This window comes from Simochromis diagramma, unplaced genomic scaffold (assembly GCF_900408965.1).
Source record: "Simochromis diagramma unplaced genomic scaffold, fSimDia1.1 OVJJ01000557.1, whole genome shotgun sequence".
In the NCBI taxonomy this organism is placed as follows: domain Eukaryota; kingdom Metazoa; phylum Chordata; class Actinopteri; order Cichliformes; family Cichlidae; genus Simochromis; species Simochromis diagramma.
The window spans coordinates 1422968-1441105 of NW_024387156.1; the positions used below are offsets into that span (position 1 = coordinate 1422968).

Consider the following 18138-nt stretch of genomic DNA (forward strand, 5'->3'; position numbering starts at 1 on the left):
GTATGTGCTCGTTATCACAGTAAAGATGTAGGGAAATGTACTGGTCGCTGTTTTCTCTGGAGCCCGAGCCTGATCACGTCCAAGCTCAGGCTTCAATAATGAAGCAGTAACATCATGAAGTTGTGAGCGCGTGCAGTGGATTTTTAAACCTTTATAAGCTTTTCATCAGATTTGATGGAGATTTTATGTCCCATCGATCTCTACAGCAGCTTCTAAAGACCTGCTCACAGGCACTTCAGAGACAGCAGAAGAAATGCCACCATGATGATGAGATCTCTGAGATCAGAGCTCTGTGACCTCTGACCCCACAGGTACCTGAAAACAGGTTAAATCAAACCTCCATTCTACTAAAAATAGAGCCTGCAGCAGTGTGTGTGTGCGCGCACACGTGTGTCTGAGTGTGTGTGTGATGTTTATCTGAAGAGGTGCCAGAGCCTGAATGAGGCTAAAAATACAAAAGCAGCTGCTGCTGAAGCTTCTTCTTTTCTTCTTACTGACTGCAACACACACACACACACACACACACACATGCGCACACACACACATGTGCACACACGTACACGCTGATTGGCGGTAAGCACAGTCCTCTCACCGCGACCTCAGCGCCTGCATCATCTGTTGCTGCTCTCGGTGGAAATGAGCGAGTGTAATCTTGTTTTTATTGAGATTCCAGCCCGGCTGCAAAAGAAGGAAAAATTAAAAACCTAAAAATAGAAGTAGAGCCACAGCAGACGGCCACGCTGTGACGGGCCAGATGTTTGGCAGCTGGGTTTTCTCTAAGTCAGTTTCCTTTCACTGAAACTCTTCCCAATGCTATGTGTTTAACTCTAACAGAGATACATTTTATTCTTTCCAAACAGAAGCCGTGTCCACTGAAGGCTGCCATTTCCAGGGTTACAGGGCCATTACATAACAAGACCGGGTCACCTGACCACAAACATGAAGTCATGCTGGATTTTGTCAGTTAACCATGATCAGCACAACTGCCATGTTGGAGGCACCTGAGCAAGTTCTCTCGCTCGTGTTCCTGTTTTCTTCTCAGGCATGAAGTCGTGCACTCCTGCTGTGAATCATTGCACATTGTTTGAATTGTTTTCTTTGGACACTGTGTATGTGGCAGAAGTAGAACTAACAGTGGCACTTCTATTTTGGGTTCTATTGTGACAGAAATGGTGGGAGGTAAACATGTCGACAAAGCCGCTGTCAGCTCCTCCTTTAATTTTCTGTTTGGCTCCAAACGAAGCGACCGTTTGGCTCTGGGTTTTCAAACGCTTTGGGCTCCTTAATAATTTACTGATGGGAATGTTTAGTGTCCTGCTGTTCTTCCTCACATTCATGTGTTTGTAATTCCATCAGCAGCAGTGCCACGACTGAGCATTAATAAGTAATCGGCCTGAGGAGCAGACTGAGCATTATATCAGCACAGCCATTCTCTGCCCTGAATGTTTCCATCAACTTTTATCTGCAACAAAGAATTATTTCTGTTTTCCCAATGGATTTCTGACTAAATGTTTCCTAAAATAGTTTGCAGATCAACTTGTTAAAAGCTGCAGTTCATATAGCATCCACCAGAGGCTCCAGGAGTGAGTCGGTCCCCACAGACTCCCATGTTTAAACTTTACAGCAGAAAAAAACATGTTTACACCCTGACACACAAACTGTTCTGGGCTCTATGGATAATATTCCTAACTGTATTAAACTTCTGTTACAGCAGAACAATAACAGGAAGTAAAAGAGAAGAATGAGAAGAAGAACAATATCTCTATATGCAGATGACACAGTTTTATATACAGGAAAAAAAGGAGACTGTAACAGTTTATCTGAGGTTCATATCAGGAGTCAGAGACAAATATAGCAACTGTACAAGGAGAGAATGTTTTATAACTCACCTGTTTAAATTGTATTAAGGCTTTGAATTTGCATTATTAAGGGCATGGCCTCTTTAACTGACAGGTGGATGGTGACACAGGCGGCTGTAGCTGCTAGCTGTCTGCCCAGCTTCACCTCAGCTAACTGAAGTCCCTGAATTGGACCTCTGAACTGTTTTTGTGCTGTTGGAGCCTTTTGGAGCATAATAGCATCATGTGACCAATAATATGGCTGCTGTGAGGTTACTGTACCAACAGACCGTCCAAATAATCTCGGCTCCAGTTTTGGTGAGTGAAATTTGAGGATTATGATTAAGGATGGGTACCGGTATGGTTCTGACATAAACGGTAGTAACCAGACCAAAAAGCAGCGCACATTTCGGTGCTTTATTTCGGTGCTTTTTTTTCCCTGAGATGTCATACACTTTGGATTCTAGCCAATCATTTTACCTTTCCAAGGATAGTAGGCGAGCACCATTTAAGCAACGGCACTGTTTCAAAAATACCAGTTTGGCACTGGTATCAGATAAAACCTAAACGATACCCATCCCTAATTATGACTGGATGTTACTGATTACAAGCAGCAGCGTTGGTGCTCCACCCAGTGCTCCATAAGCCACTGGGTGACATGACAGTGGCTACATCCATCTGTTATATACAGACTGTGATTTTCTCGATCAAAGTGACATTTGAAACGTGTCTGGTTGTTTTTAACTTCAGGCACCAACTCTGTGATCCATCAGCACAGAACAGCCCTACTGTTACAAAGTTAAATCCACCGAGCATTTCTTTGTTTGCCTTTCTGAGATTAAAAACAGCTTCAGTTCCTCCCAGAGGTCTGAACATCTCAATAAAACTCAATAAAGCTCCATAAATGGGCCGTTTGAGGACAAACTCTGTGTTTGATTGATAGCAGAGACGAGAAACAGCCTGTTCTCGCTTCTTTATGATGTTTTTCTCATTAGAAGTCAAACTCCCCTGACACACAAACACAACTGTAAATCCATTACCACCCTCGTCACAGACGCAGGAAACACATTAACGCTGTAAATCAGCTCATAAATATATGTTTTACTCTGCGCCTCCATTATGTCTGTCCTGTTGTCGCGCACATCACGGCTCCTGCTGCTCGCTTTCTTCTTACCAACGGGTTCGGTGTGTTTGTGGGAGGTCGGGACACACTTTAGAAACCAAGTGTGTATCTATGATTCTGTATGTGTGTGTGCTACTCTTTCGAATGAGCCTCGCAGTGTTCATACAAGAGCACTTGATTTTAACTCCTGGTCCAGACCATTGAAACTGCGTGTGGGTGTGTGGTTCACTTCTGTAACACTGACTTTTGGGGGGTTTCGTTCAGGTTTGGTTCCCTGTGTTGACCTTGGGTCACACAGCTAAATCTCTGAGTAAGACGACGAGGAGATAACCAAATGAATGAAAAAGCTTCAGTCTTAGAGCTGCTCTGAACACAGAGAGCGAGGCTGGGGCCACAGGTAAAATAGTTGCCGTGGAGATGGCCGGCCGGCGGCCCTGAGCTTGTTAAGTCTGATAACAGACGTCTTCAACACCTGTTTGTGTTTCTGCAGGCATCAGAGCAGCCAATTTCTGTTCTTCTGCTCATCACAGACACAAAGTTTCTTCTTCTTCACGTTATCAGTGCACCGCTCCTCCTCCTCTGCTTTGTCTTCTGCTGCTTTTTCTTACAGTGTTCAGCACTTTTCTCACTTTTTTTGTTTCTAATCAACCACGGGCCAAGCGATTTGCGTGATCAGAAACTAAAGTTCTTATTTTTTACAGCAAATCCATGAATCAAAGGTAATCAAACATTTCTGATGTGAGGCAGATTGTTCTTCTGCTTTTATGAGCCTGATTTAGATTTCCACCTTTATTCTTACCTGTGTGAGGACCACAGATAAAAATCACCTTATAGCAACTTTGACACAAACACATGCGAACACACACACACACACAAGCACGAGCACACATAAAGAAGGATAATTTTTAGTCAGAGTCTGAAGTGAGACACCCGTAAACGAAGCAGCATCTGGCTGCAGTTTAAAGACTTTTTTGTCTCGGTCTTGGTCTCGTCTCGACTTGGTCTTGGTCTTGTCTTGGTCTCGATACCCTCTGGTCTTGGTCTTATCTTGGTCTCGGTTTAGGCGGTCTTCACTACAAGTCTAATAGATAGATAGGAACCAACAAAAGTGTAAAACCCCTGAACTGAGAGCCCATGAGTCATGAGTCACTGAGAGCAGTGAAGCACAGAAACAGCTTCAGAGTCCATCCTGTCGTCCTTAAGAGATTCAAGTCTTCTTGAGAGGTTTTCTAGTCTTTGTAATGAAACAACACGTCATGAAGCATTCTTTGTGTGTGTGTGTGTGGGGGGGGGGGATAAGTCGGACTGAAAGTAAAGAATGGACACACACTGGTCCGGAAACATCATGTAGAGTGTTCTGGGGATTGTCTGCTGCAATGTCACAACCACACAGGTTTCTGGTCTGGTAACAGGCAGCACTCTTACAGAGGTAGGGAGAGGAGCTTGTGTGATGTGGGACGGCTCAGTTTAGGTTTGCATCAACTGGAACTTTTAACTTTATCTGATTTAAACAGGCGAGTCATGAAAAGTTGTTCTGAAGGGGGACATGTTTTTGCAATGTGGGCAAAGCAGTGCTGTGTCTCTGCTGTGTAATGCCTACCCCCACTCACGTCAGCAACACGGCACCGTACTGGATGGAGAGCGGTCTACTGTAATGTTGATATCACGGTGACAGAGGCTGTTTGGGTAGGGCTGTGTGTCGTCACTGATTTCTATAAACTATTCGATTCGATTCAATCAAATTTTGACTCAGTCAGAAATATTATAATTCTTATCATTCATCAGTACACGTCCATATTTATATATCTATCAAAATCTGAAGAAAACCATGAATCAACATAGGGCTGAAGAACATTACCCGAAGCTGAGCAAAGTTACAGCAGTTTTATTAGAGACAGAGCTAAGCGTTTTGCAATTTTGCATAATTTTAAAAAGTTTAAATTTCCTCAGTATTGAACAGCAGAAATTAGGCTTTGTCAGAGGACGAAAAACCAGCTCCCGACAACACTGTACACAACAGTAGACCGGTGCGTAATAAGAAAATGTATAATGCAGAAAACTTAGATTTGACATGGGAAACTGTTCTTGAAGGACACTGAGAGAAAAAGCTGTGCAAGAAGTGTGATTTTATCATGGCAGAAGCAAAACAGCAAAAGTAAGAGGGAATCAATAATGATGTTTATCAAACGTGAAGCGTAATTTTGATCTTCTTTTGCTGCTGGTTCAGTGAATTTTGGTAAGAGAGTGACAAAACCTGCAGCTTCAGAATCTGTGAGATGTCGGGTTTCAGCCCCGACAGCGTGTCTGTGTATGTGCCATCGGCTGAACGATCCATGCTTTGTGTTTAAATCTTTGTACGGAATCCATTTACCTGCACTCATTTGCTGGTTTAGTTGTATAGTGGTTGTTGAAATAGTTTTGTGAGCTTTAACCTGAGATTCTGGTGTTTCAAGCAAAATACATTCATATTTAAAAATCAATTCAGGATTTAATGAAACAATATCACTTTTTTCAAGCTAAAATTGATTTAAATCTGAAAAACTATTTTTTAAACCCACCCCTATGTAAACATGTTTATTTCTGCTTTAACATGAGTGTCTATGGGGACTGACTCACTGCTGCCCCTGCTGGACATCGATGGTTGGGTTGTTTTTCTTGTTTCCACTGGCATTATCGTAGTTTTGGCCCACAGGGAGAAACTTTAACGCTTCCTCGAGGTTCAGTCTGTCCAAGAAAGCAGTGACATGATGGACTTCCTGTGGGTGAGTCAGACTCACAGACCTGCAGCTCTGCTCCAGCCTCTTTAAATCTGAACTTCTCTGTTAGCTGCTGTGCTTGCGAAATTAAATTTGAGAGCATTTATTCATATCCTGCTCCGTGCTGTGATTTGTATTCTCCTGCTGTGGCTTTTTCATTTAATTTCACCTTTTTAAATCCTTTTCTCTGCCTTTCCCACAGCGCCGCTCGTCACAGGACAAAAACAAAAAATTAACCCACGCCTGAGCTGTGGTTCCACTCGCAGCTCAAATCATCTCCTGATGACCCTGTTTGTCTCATCAGATCCTTTCACAGATAAACATTTGATCACAGGGTGTACATGAGGGAAACAAAACAAGAAAACCAGTCGCATTGATTCTACGGGTGAATGATTTCAGACATGTATAACACTCTGATTTGTCTGACCAATAAAGCTGTCATGGTGTAAGAAACATAAAAGCACCACTTTGTTCCACTTCTCTTTTTGTTATTGGTTGTGCTGCACCTTTTTGTGCTCATTTTACATCTTTTCCGGTTCTTTTCTCATTTCTGTGTTGCAGTTCCTGGTGGTTTCAAACTGACTCTCTGCCACGGACTCTAGGCTCCTTGGCAGGACCTATGAGGCTGTGATTTAACCCATAAAGGGACAGTAGAAGCCATTTGACTGCACAGCAGTGAACTGTGGACTCCATCATTGAAAGAGGAAGTGAAATGCATTATGCACATTTGTGTGATGACCACAAACTGCAGGACCTTTGACTAATGGCCCTGAAAATGTCCCAGCAGGAAACTGAGACAGTGAGAGGACAGACTGAGCGCGTCCAGGCAGAGGTGTGTTGACACAGAGGAGAGCGAGCTCTGAGCCGGACAGAGAGAGTGGATGGGAGCACTGTGAAAGTTTAATGTAAAGCCTTCAGAGCAGAAAGTCTCTATGTTTGTTCTGCTGCTGACGGATTCTTAACGGCTCAGTCGGCGTTTCTTCCACAAATCCTACGAACAAACCCAGAGTGTCAGCCAGACTCACGATAGTCTCACTTCACAGCACCATGGCTCGCGCTGGCTTCCTGCCGGGGACGACAAACTTTAAAAATGTCTCTGAAAAGCAGAGTTACATGTGGTTCCCACACACGGAGTGGACCACGCAGGCGGCAGTGGTTTAAGGATAAACTGATCTGCTGTGCAGCGCTGACTGCTTCTCACTCTGTGTTGAATCAAAAACATCTTAAAGCCAAAATCAAGAGAGAAAAATCATCATGGCTCACGCATAATTAAAAGATAAGACTAGAAATCCCTCACACAGGCTCAGTGTGACACATTAAACTACAAGGTGGGCCATTTATATGGATACACCGTAATAACATGGGAATGGTTGGTGATATTAAAGTCCTGTTTGTGGCACATTAGTATATGTGAGGGGGCAAACTCCTCAAGATGGGTGGTGAACATGGTGGCCATTTAGAAGTCAGCCATCTTGGATACAACTTTTGTTTTTTCAAAAGGAAGAGGGTCATGTGACACATCAAACTTATTGGTAATGTCACAAGAAAAACAATGGTGTGCTTGGTTTCAACGTAATTTTATTCTTTTATGAGAAATTTACAAGTTTCTGACCACTTATAGAATGTGTTCGATGTGCTGCCCATTGTGTTGGATTGTCAATGCAACCCTCTTCTCCCACTCTTCACACACTGATAGCAACACCGCAGGAGAAATGCCAGCACAGGCATCCAGTATCCGTAGTTTCAGGTGCTGCACATCTTGTGTCTTCACACCATAGACCATTGCCTTCAGATGACCCCAAAGATAAAAGTCTAAGGGGGTCAGATCAGGAGACCTTGGGGGCCATTCAACTGGCCCACGACGACCAATCCACTTTCCAGAAAACTGGCACCCATAATGTGGTGGTGCACCATCTTGCTGGAAAAACTCAGGGAACGTGCCAGCTTCAGTGCATAAAGAGGGAAACACATCATCATGTAGCAATTTCAAATATCCAGTGGCCTTGAGGTTTCCATTGATGAAGAATGGACCCACTATCGTTGTACCCCATATACCACACCAAACCATCACTTTTGTTGTTCCAACAGTCTTGGAGGGATCCATCCAATGTGGGTTAGTGTCAGACCAATAGCGGTGGTTTTGTTTGTTAACTTCACCATTCACATAAAAGTTTGTCTCATCACTGAACAAAATCTTCTGCGTGAACTGAGGGTCCTGTTCCAATTTTTGTTTTGCCCATTCTGCAAATTCTGTGCACCGATCTGGGTCATCCTCGTTGAGATGCTGCAGTAGCTGGAGTTTGTAAGGGTGCCATTTGTGAGTAGCTAATATCCACCGAAGGGATGTTCGACTAATGCCACTCTCAGTGACATGCAGCGAGTGCTACGCTGTGGGCTCTTGCTGAATGAAGCTAGGACAGCCACTGATGTTTCTTCATTAGTGACAGTTCTCTTGCGTCCACATTTTGGCAAATTCAACACTGAACCAGTTGGGTGTCTTGCATTGAAATCTGCTGCAATGACCCGGTTACTGCGTTCACCAGATATCAACACAATTTCGATCCGCTCCTCACGTGTTAACCTCTTCGACATGTCAATGGCTGTGAACAAAGAGAAACTTGTAAATAACTCATGAAAGAATAAAGTTACGTTGAAACCAAGCACACCATTGTTTGTGTTGTGACATTACCAATAAGTTTGATGTGTCACATGACCCTCTTCCTTTTGAAAAAACAAAAGTTGTATCCAAGATGGCCGACTTCTAAATGGCCACCATGGTCACCACCCATCTTGAGGAGTTTGCCCCCTCACATATACTAATGTGCCACAAACAGGACTTTAATATCACCAACCATTCCCATGTTATTACGGTGTATCTATATAAATGGCCCACCCTGTACAACCACAGTCAGACTCTGCTTCTGTCCCTGCTCAGGTGTCACATTTCAGGACATGATAGAATCATGTGATGTTCAGAAAGGTCTCTGAGTGAGGCTGCTGGAGTTCTGCACTGTTTTTTCTTTCAAACATGAACGAGGTGACACACATCTCAGACGCCCTTAAATCACAGGGTTTAGCCTCGGTGTCAACACACACTGATTCTGAAGCTTTAAGAAAACTTTCCTCCTCCTGCTGGATCAGAGTCAAGTTTCCTCTCAACACCTTTGCTCTCTGATCTCATCTCCTGTCCTCCAGAGGATCACAGCTCACCTGTGTGTGCCTGCTGGACACGTGACCTGTGAGGTGACAGAGCCTGTCACATGACTGCGGCAGAAGAGCATCTGTCTCCTGAATCCAAAGCGTATTCTGTTTTCTCTTGATGTTTTTAGTACCTTGGGGCCACCAGATCAGGGCTCCAACAGATCTCCAATTAATTAGTGATTATCAGCAGCTGATCACTGATCAATCTGCATGGATATTATTGGCTGGTTGGATTCAGTTAAAGTTCCAGTAAAAAGACGGCAGTGATGTCGGTTTGCTTGTTTTAGTTTAAGGTGGGCTGATAAATCTGAAGCTGCAGTCGCTGATGATTTGTCGGCATCTTTACGCAACAAACAGGGCATCAAACGGCCACTTATTTCCATCTGCCGCGCCATGATTCATTCGTAGAGTCCATGTCACCTTTCTGCTGACGTTTGCTGCTCTGTAATCCCACAATTTCGAGAGAAAAATAAGGAAGAGGAGGGAGAAGTGTGTGAGCTGAGCAGAGATCTCAGGGGTGTGTTTATCTTTCATCTGCTCTGACTGAAGCTGCTGTTTCTTTAAATAAAAGGAGCTTTCTCCTGCAGCTGAAGGACCGTGTGTGTGTGCGTGTGTGTGCGTGTGTGTGCATGTGTGTGTGTGTGTGTGTGTGTGTGTGTGTGTGTGTGTGTGTGCAGCTGGGCAGCAGTGTATTTATCTCTTCGTCATTGATATTCACAGCCAGCTCCAGATCAATGAGCCCCGACACTCGGCCTATTATTTCATTTCTGGTGTCTAAAAGGCAAAGCCACGACTCCGCTAAATTGTTTTCCATTTGGTTTTGGCTGACTCGTCACAAAGAGTGAGGCGAGGGGGAGGCTAGCAGGGAACGGCCCTCCTGAGGGAGTGAAGGATGGAGGAGGAAGAGGAAATAGCCTCTGATCCTTTGGAAGGAAAAATTTGGTGGGAGAGCCGAGCTTGTGTTCAGTCAGATCACTGCTACCCATCGTGAACACGAACACGTGTAGAATACGGAGGTTATCCGTCTGCTCTGAAAAAGCAGATTTAAGTGTAACAGAAGGACACTGACTTTATTTCACAGAGTTTACAGATCTCAGAGAGCAGCACACGTCTAGAGCTTCTGGTTAGTAACGTGGTGTTTGCTGGTTTAGGCACAAATGTTACTTGATCTCAGATGAGGAAGAAAATTTATACTTTTAATACTTTTAATGTTTTTGTCCTAATTTTCCCAGATCCACACAGCATTTTTAATCATCCCAGTTTTCTTTAGAAAGTATAAATGAGTCATATCAGCACACAATAACTAAACAATATTTTCACAACCAGACCAATGTTTCACTCTGTAATGCTCAGAGCCGTGAAAACGAGTTAAACAGAGGGTTAGCTTAAAGATTACACTCAGTATTAAACTCCAGTAAACGTTTGAGCTGTTGCTGAGAAAGCATCATGCCTTAAACCAAAAAAATCACTTTAGATCTGAGGAAAAAGAAAAAGGAGGTGGATATACAAAGTTATCACGATGCTGTGATAAGTGTGAAGAAAAGAGTGAGAAGGGTTATCCAGCAATTCAAAGAGAAGAGTAGCGAACAGGCCTGGCAGAGGCAGTAAGCAAAGATTTCAAAGACTCTGAAAGGAAACCAGTGAGAGTCTGAAGAGCCCAGAGCAACTGCAGAGGCATGAGTGAGGGACTCATAGTCTCTAAGAAGATGGTCACTAGAACCCAGCACAGGAACGGACTGAGAAGCTGCAGAGAACAACTCCACTTCTGCAGAAGAGACACCTTCACATCAGACCGAAGTATGCTGAGGATGACCTGGAGACAGATCCTACAAACTGAAGCGTCCTTTGGTCAGATGACATGAAAAAAGAGCTCTGTGGACACAGAGACGCTGCTCATGTTTGTGTCTGGAACAGACAATCTCATCGAGGTGAAAAGAATCACGCAGCGAGAAGGACATTTGAAGAAAACCTCAGTCAGCAGCAGAACTGGGTTGAAGAATGACCTCTAGAAAACCAAAGTGAGCGTTACTGACCAGGCCGCACAAAGCCCTGACAACCAGATCATCAGATCTGGAGGAACCTGAGAGGTTCTCCTAAGAAGAACGGGCTGGGACCGTTTAGGAGGTGATACAACTGCAGTCTGTTATCCAGCAAAATTAACTGACAAGCAGCTGTTAACATGAGGGACCCTGTAGATTTACCCTGTAGGTTTGTTTTGGTGGAATAATTTATTTTTTGTGTGCAAATTAAAATAACGCAAGCATCCAAGGCAAAACCAGGATTTTCGGAAAAGTGTGTTAATGTATATCTTTTTATTTACTTTAAAGATGAGAGTCAGTGCTTTATAGTCAAGGATTTTATATAGGTGACTTCATGTCCATCACGCAGCTGTTGGTGCTGATTTTACTCTCATTGGATATTTCTACTGTAACCTCCACGCTGTACCCACCTGGGTCACGTTACCCCCCAAAAATGCAAATATTCCCGTGTGAAACGTTACGTGGAGACAGCTGTGAATCAGATCTCATCATCATCACCGCTCATCGCAGTATGTGACTCAGTTTGTGTGAGAAACACGTTCGTTACAACCAGCACAGAAAGCAGAACAGATGGTGTCAGACTGCATGTGTGGACAGTTTGTTCCCATTTAAAACAACGAGCTGCATCACACACATTCAGATCATCAGGAGCTCAAAGCTACAAATTTGTGAAACCAGAAGATCAAAAGATCTGTTGCTGGTAAAAACACCTCCTGTTTGCGATCCAGCGGACAGCGGCTCGCAGTGCTTTACCTGCTGCAGAAAACATCAGATCTACAGAGTTTGATGCAAATCAAGAATATGTTTTTAAGAAAGCTGTGAATTTGATGGTTAATGAAGTAACTCTGCTGATCTTTCTTGTTGCAGTCTGAAGTTGTATTTGGAAAGTGTCCAGCTGACACATGTCCAGGATCTCACAGGGTACCAGGAAGCCAAGTGAAGCCCAAAGTCCAGCTGTCATCTGGCAGCAGCAGTAAACAGTGAAAGCTGAATGGGAGTAACCGCCGAAGCTCTTTTGTGATCTGAGGGGTTGCTGTCATATTTCAGAATGACTGGATGTGCACCAGAAGCTGAATAAATGTGTAAACATATGTAACGAAAAAACCTCACAGCACACAGATGTTTTTATTTTTTGCTTCAGTCTAACTAAAAAAACCAAACACATGAACTCCAACAACGTGCCTCAAAAAGCCGTGGCCCCACCCCCTCCAGAGGGAACAAGGTCGTTTAAATGACTCTAATGATCAACAGAACAGGAAGTGAATTCATGAGAGTCATAACAAAGGAGCTTTTTCCTCTTCACTGCAGCTCCTGCAGTTTTTGGGAAAAGCCTCATCACCACTAAAATGCAAATCCCACCACTTCACCTAATAAGCCTCTTCATCAGCTTCCTCTTCTTTTCGGCTCTAATTGTCTGTCATCCAAAATAATCACCCCCCAGCCTCAGAGTGTCATTAAAGTGGTCATTTCCAGATTACACAGGAGCAGCATTTTGGGATGAACTGAACTCTCTTCTGACGACACAAACCATCTTTTCTGCTTGGCTGCTCCTCTAGGTGGCTTCATTACAGAGCCCATTAAGAATAATCACTGTGTGTGTGTTCTGAGCGCCTAATGCATTAATTTAATTAGCAGCATTAACGCCATATCATCCCACAGAGAGCGGAGAAGAAGAGACAGCCGGGATGGAAGTGTGGCAGTAAAAACAGCCGTGAAGGAGGTCAGAGTCTAAGCGACAGTCGGACAGTCGGCAATCAGTCACACCTGCATCCAGGTCTCCTCTATGGGATCAACTTATTGCACTGTGAGGAGTCAGAATCGAATCCCTGATCCACAGCTGACTGCATGAAACAGTTCAAACAGAGGAGGTTGTTCTGCAGAAGAGCTGGTAAAATTCCTCCTACTGCAAGATTGGATTTTAAGCTACTGCACAATCCACTTTGTATTGTCTCTGTCCTGTCTTTGTTTATTGTACATAGTTAGTAATACATAGATAGAGTTAGTAGTAGCTTTTTATCTCTTAATTTTACCCAAATTTAGCGAGTTATTATTTATTTGTATTTCCTACTTTTATATCTCTCAAAAATATATTTTTATATTTTTATAAATGCACCATGGGGGACTTGGGCTGAAACAGCATTTCAGTACGCTGTATACTGTGCATATTGTTGTATTGACAATAAAGACCTTGAATCTTGAATCTTGATTTTCTGCAGCAAACAGCTAAACTGCTTTCAACCTCCTTTGAAGGTTTCTCTCTAACAATGACCTCAGAAAGTCTCAAGACTTTCATCCAGGAAACGAGGGTTCACCTCACACCAAAACGGTAGTGTCAAATTTTTTTTTTTAAATATATATATAGATATATACAGCATATACTCAGACATTAATCTAATTCTAAAATTACTGCTGAATGAAGATACAATAGTTGTTTTTGCCTCCTTCTGACACACACACAGATCCTCCCTCAACAACAGCTAAAGTAGATAACATTAATAACACTGAAAACTTTAAGAGGAAGGTCAGAGGTCAGTAAACCTCCTGTTTCAACAACAGTGGAGTACTTTACACTTATTATAAATAGTAACCTGGCCAGAGCACATTAGCATTAGCTGTTTAACTACTAGCAGTTACATAGCCACATTTTGCCACCTGTTATCATTACCGTAGCAATTAGCAGCTTTAGTTAGATAAAGATAAATAATTATAGCAGCTGATCAGATCACAGCTGGAACTTTGATCAGAGACAGAGTTGTTTACGGACATGTGGAGATGTGCGTGGGGTGCTGCTGTGCAGAGCAGCACAGGGACGTAGCTGAACTGAGCAGAGAGTCCAGAGGGTGGAGAATCAATTGGAGCAAATAACGAGTGAAACCTGGAGCAGAGCAGCTAATCAGACGGTCTCAGGCCTGGAGAGCAGACAGACAGACACCGTCTGCAGGATGGGGTCAACGTGTTTGAAATTCTAGCATCATGACAATCACTCTTGTTTCACTAGCTCTGTTTTAATCTTCATAAATTATTATTTAATATCTATCCAAAATGACTTCTTCAGGTTCATAAACAGCTGCAGAAGGCTCTCCTGTTTCTGTTGATAGCAGCTTGATGAGTCCTGACAGATGATTTGTGGCTGAAAGTAGATCTGGAACAAAAGCAAGAAAAACACGTGAAACATCATGCAGGAGGAAGTATTTCTCTCCGAATGGAGCTGAGCATCAGCTCAGTGGCAGCGTGACTTTAAGAAGCTGGAGGTGAAAAGAAGTCTTCAGGATGTGAAGACTGAATCTAAGGGTCTGAAAGTAAATATGAAAGAACACAGAGTGATTATGTGACAGCCAGGTGACTCCTCTCCTCTAATCTCTGCTGTTTCTACAGACAACACTTTAATTCCAGAGTTTAGTCTGTAAGGCAATCACACAACAGTCTGTTACATCACTGAGTAACCTGGCCTTTCTGCCGCTATCCTCTTCCAGCTGCGCTGTGTCCTAATCACTAAACGACACGATCCTGAACAGCCAAAGATGATATGTGACGAGGAGGTAGCCTCTGACTGAATCCAGTTCAAATATGAGGCGTGCCGAGGTTTTGATCCCAGCAGACTCTGTCTGTAATTTCCTGAAAATATTAATAAGTTTGATGCCGTCTGAGACACTGTGAAAAAAGCTGCACGTCAGCAATTCCGCCTGAATCACGCAGATTACATCGGTTTAAAGAAATTACACAACTGAGTGAGGGAACATTTTTCCACATTTATGCTTTTATGAAGAAACGTTTCCAACATTTACACAATTCCCTTTAATTTTTTTATTAATTCAGAGACTGAAAATGAGCCTTTTACATTTTCCACTGAGGCATGGGAAGCAGCGAGAACCGAGCCCACTCTCATGTTCACGAGCAGCAGCAGGTCATGTGACTAAATAATACATGTGTGTTTATGCCATGTTGTGTCTGTGCCAACAGAAACATCACACACTCACACTCAAATCGTGTATGGTGCTGCAGGTCCTTGGACAGTTTGGTTCCTGGAGCAGGGAGTTCAACAAGGCAGGAAAACACACCTGCAGCACCAGCAGCTACCTAAAAAAATGTTCCGCAGACACAAACTTGTGAAGTTTTCTCACAGCAGAGAACACAACTCAATCAGAAGGTCTGACCTCACCTGAGGTTCACACGTCAAACAGTATCCTAATGCAGCAAGTGCTCGTGTGTGTGTGTGTGTGTGTGATTACAGTGAGCATCTGGTCCTACTTTCAGTTCTCCAGCTGATTCAAACAATCAACATTCAGCCTCATGATCTGCTGTTACTATGGTGATGTAACTGGTAAGACATGAACCACCTTCATAACCCTGAAAAAACACAGTTACACCTGAACATGCCTCCAAAACCACAGATCTGTGTGTGTGTGAGAGAGAGAGAGAGAACTTGAAGCTCCAAATGTTTTCTGACACACAGCGAGGCGAGTCATGATTTTAATATTTTGAATATTCAGTGTTCACTACTTCTCAGGAAGATCGAACCGTTCCTGCAGCTGTATGCTGATCTAAAACATGCTTTGCTTTAACATCATCTGCAGGTGGCGCTAACACATCTACAGTTTTTTGCCCCTATGAAAAAAACATGAAAAACATGATGGAGCAGAAAAACGTGGGTCGTGAGGCACAAACAGGAGAAAGATTTCTACTCCAGAGTGCTCACCACAACTCAGTCCCATTACTGACAGAGGTGTGCATCACCGAGCTGTAACTAACCCAAACTAACGTAAACCTGCAAACCCTTTCTGTTTACATACTCAAGCTAACAACGAGCTGCATTCTCACCCCTGCAGATTCACACCCTACTGCTGAGCTTCACTCTTTCTTTTTCTGAAACGGAGGCAGCAGAAGCATGTGATCATAGAGACTCAAGTGTCCTTTTTACTGAGACAGCGGCAGCTCTTTTTCAGCACCACGGACAGCTGCCCTTAAACACTGAAAACTGATGTCTTCAAACCAAACACCAACACGCTCTTAGCTCCGCCCATTTTTGGACAAGAAGCTCCACCCACTTCATACACACATGGTCAGCATCACCTACCCCAGGGTCGTCATGGTGACGATGGTGTACCAGAAGGCTGCGGGGATGCTGGTGAACTTGCTCCCGGACATGCCCTTCTCGGCGTAGAACATGACAGTGGCGAAGATGATGATGGCCATGGTGAGCGAGAAGAGCAGGAAGCCGAGTTCCGAGGCGCAGCTCTTCAGCGTGTAGCCCAGGATACGAAGTCCCGCAGAGTGCCGCGAGAACTTGAAAATCCGAAACACCCGGAAGACGCGTAGTGTGACGAAGGCACCACTCACGTCCTCGTTGTCGGTCATGACCAGGCCGATGTAGTACGGCATGATAGCCACCACGTCGATGATGCTCATCACGCTCTTCACAAATTTGTAGCGACTGGGAGCGACCAGCAGGCGGAGTAGGTACTCCACGGTGAAGATCATGACGCACGCAGTGTCCAGGCAGAAGAAGGCCAGCTCGTACCGCTCACCACATGACATCACCTTGACACGGTTGGGCGCGGTACCGCACGGGACCGTCTCCACCACATTGGCGAGCACCGACACTGCGATGAAGAACCCGGTGACATAGTAGAAAACCAGAGCCATGGTGGATGTGTGCGGATTCTCAAAGGCGCGCCACATGCTCTCCCGGAAGCTCATGTCAACGGACACTGGCTCGTTGGACTGTTCAATGTCCTCATCGTCCTGGATGCGTTCCTGGTTCTCACGCCGCCGGTCCTTGTAGTCCTCGTAGCAGCAGTCCCCGATGATCTCTGGAACGATGCCGAAGAACGCCAGCTCCTCGTCGTACGCCGCAATGCACTCCTGACGGGGGTAATGCAGCTTCCCAGTTCGGTAAAAGTTGAGGATGTGACGGAAGATGTCCGGGTCACGGTCAAAGAAGAACTCGTTGGTCTCCTCGTGGAAGAAGAAATCTCGTTCTGTGCTGCCCAGCAGCGTGTCCGGGTAGCGCTCCAGCGTGTCCCGCCATGTCTGGAACCTCGTGCCGCTCACGTTTAGCACCAGCAGCCCGTCCTTTGTACGCCGCTTCTCCTGGGGCGGCAGTGGCATGGGCGTGCTGGCCACCGGCATCCAGCCAATGGCCGCCGCGCGTGCGAACGGCAGCCACGCGGCCACTCCCGCCGCCATGCTGCTCCCAGAGCCGTGCGCGCGCTCAGAGAGGGGTCAGGCCGAGCCGCGGGAGGACATGCGGGGGAGGAGGGTAGCCGGGGAGCCCGAAGAACGGGCCGTACGCACCAGTGCCACGCGGCGGGGTCACGGACGTCCACGTGTGCCGCGCGTGTACAGAAACGCGTAAAAGTGGGAAAAACTCTCAGAGCGTCGCTCTCCTCTTTGATTCGCCGCTCGGACCCGCTCCACGCGCACACACGCGGCCGCCACGCATGCTCTGTCCAGGCTCTGCCCGCCAACGGTCCCCCTGATGTCGAGAGCTGAGCGCGAGGAGCAGCGCGAGGAGCAGCGAGGACAGACTCGAAGCTGCGCTGAGGAGGCTCGCTCTCACACAGAGAGAGAGAGAAAGGGAGGCGCACACACTCCTCACTCCTCTCTCTCTCTCTCTGAGGGGGCGTGTCATGGAGCAGTTCTCGGATCAGATGGAGACACGCGGACCGTGTGTAAGCCCTGGCGGGCACGCGCGCCACCGTCAGGTGGAGCAAATTGTTTTAGGCTCCACAGGGAGCGCGCAGAACGTCTCTTTGTTTTTTCCTCAGGCAGCAGAAGTCCGAGGAGGAGGAGCTCCGCGTTCATGTACTTATTACAAAAGTTGCGTGCATGAGGGAGAGCTGTGGCTCAGCAGGTGAATCTCAGCGGTCCCATCATTAACGCGAGAGAAAAAAAAACTCTGTGTGTGTGTGTGTGAGAGAGTGAGAGAGAGAGAGAGAAATGAAAGCTCTGTGTGTGTGTGTGTGTGTGTGTGTGTGTGTGTGTGTGTGTGTGTGTGTGTGTGTGTGTGTGAAATATCAAACATTTCCAAAATTTATGAGAAAGAGCGCTGCTGTGTCCTTGTGTGTTTGTTCTTGTGTGGATCTGAATCTGAAACAGCTTAATGCAAAAGCAGAGTGGACACACTGTCCCAGCACACGGTCAGTATAACATCTTAACTGTGGTCTCTAATGCTTTCAGGG

General features: G+C 45.1%; 1 protein-coding gene across 2 annotated transcripts in view; it reads right to left on the bottom strand.

Moving 5' to 3' along the window:
- LOC120744204 (potassium voltage-gated channel subfamily D member 2-like) overlaps positions 1-17902 on the bottom strand; it is an 87565-nt gene extending 69663 nt beyond the window's left edge. The window contains exon 1 of one of the 2 annotated variants that reach the window (XM_040048404.1): positions 16032-17902. In XM_040048404.1, the coding sequence (XP_039904338.1) occupies positions 16032-17143 (1112 nt within the window). In that variant the 5' untranslated portion in view covers positions 17144-17902. The remainder of the gene's footprint in view (positions 1-16031) is intronic. The other variant, XM_040048403.1, reaches the window with a different exon arrangement.
- Positions 17903-18138: the final 236 nt, after the last annotated feature.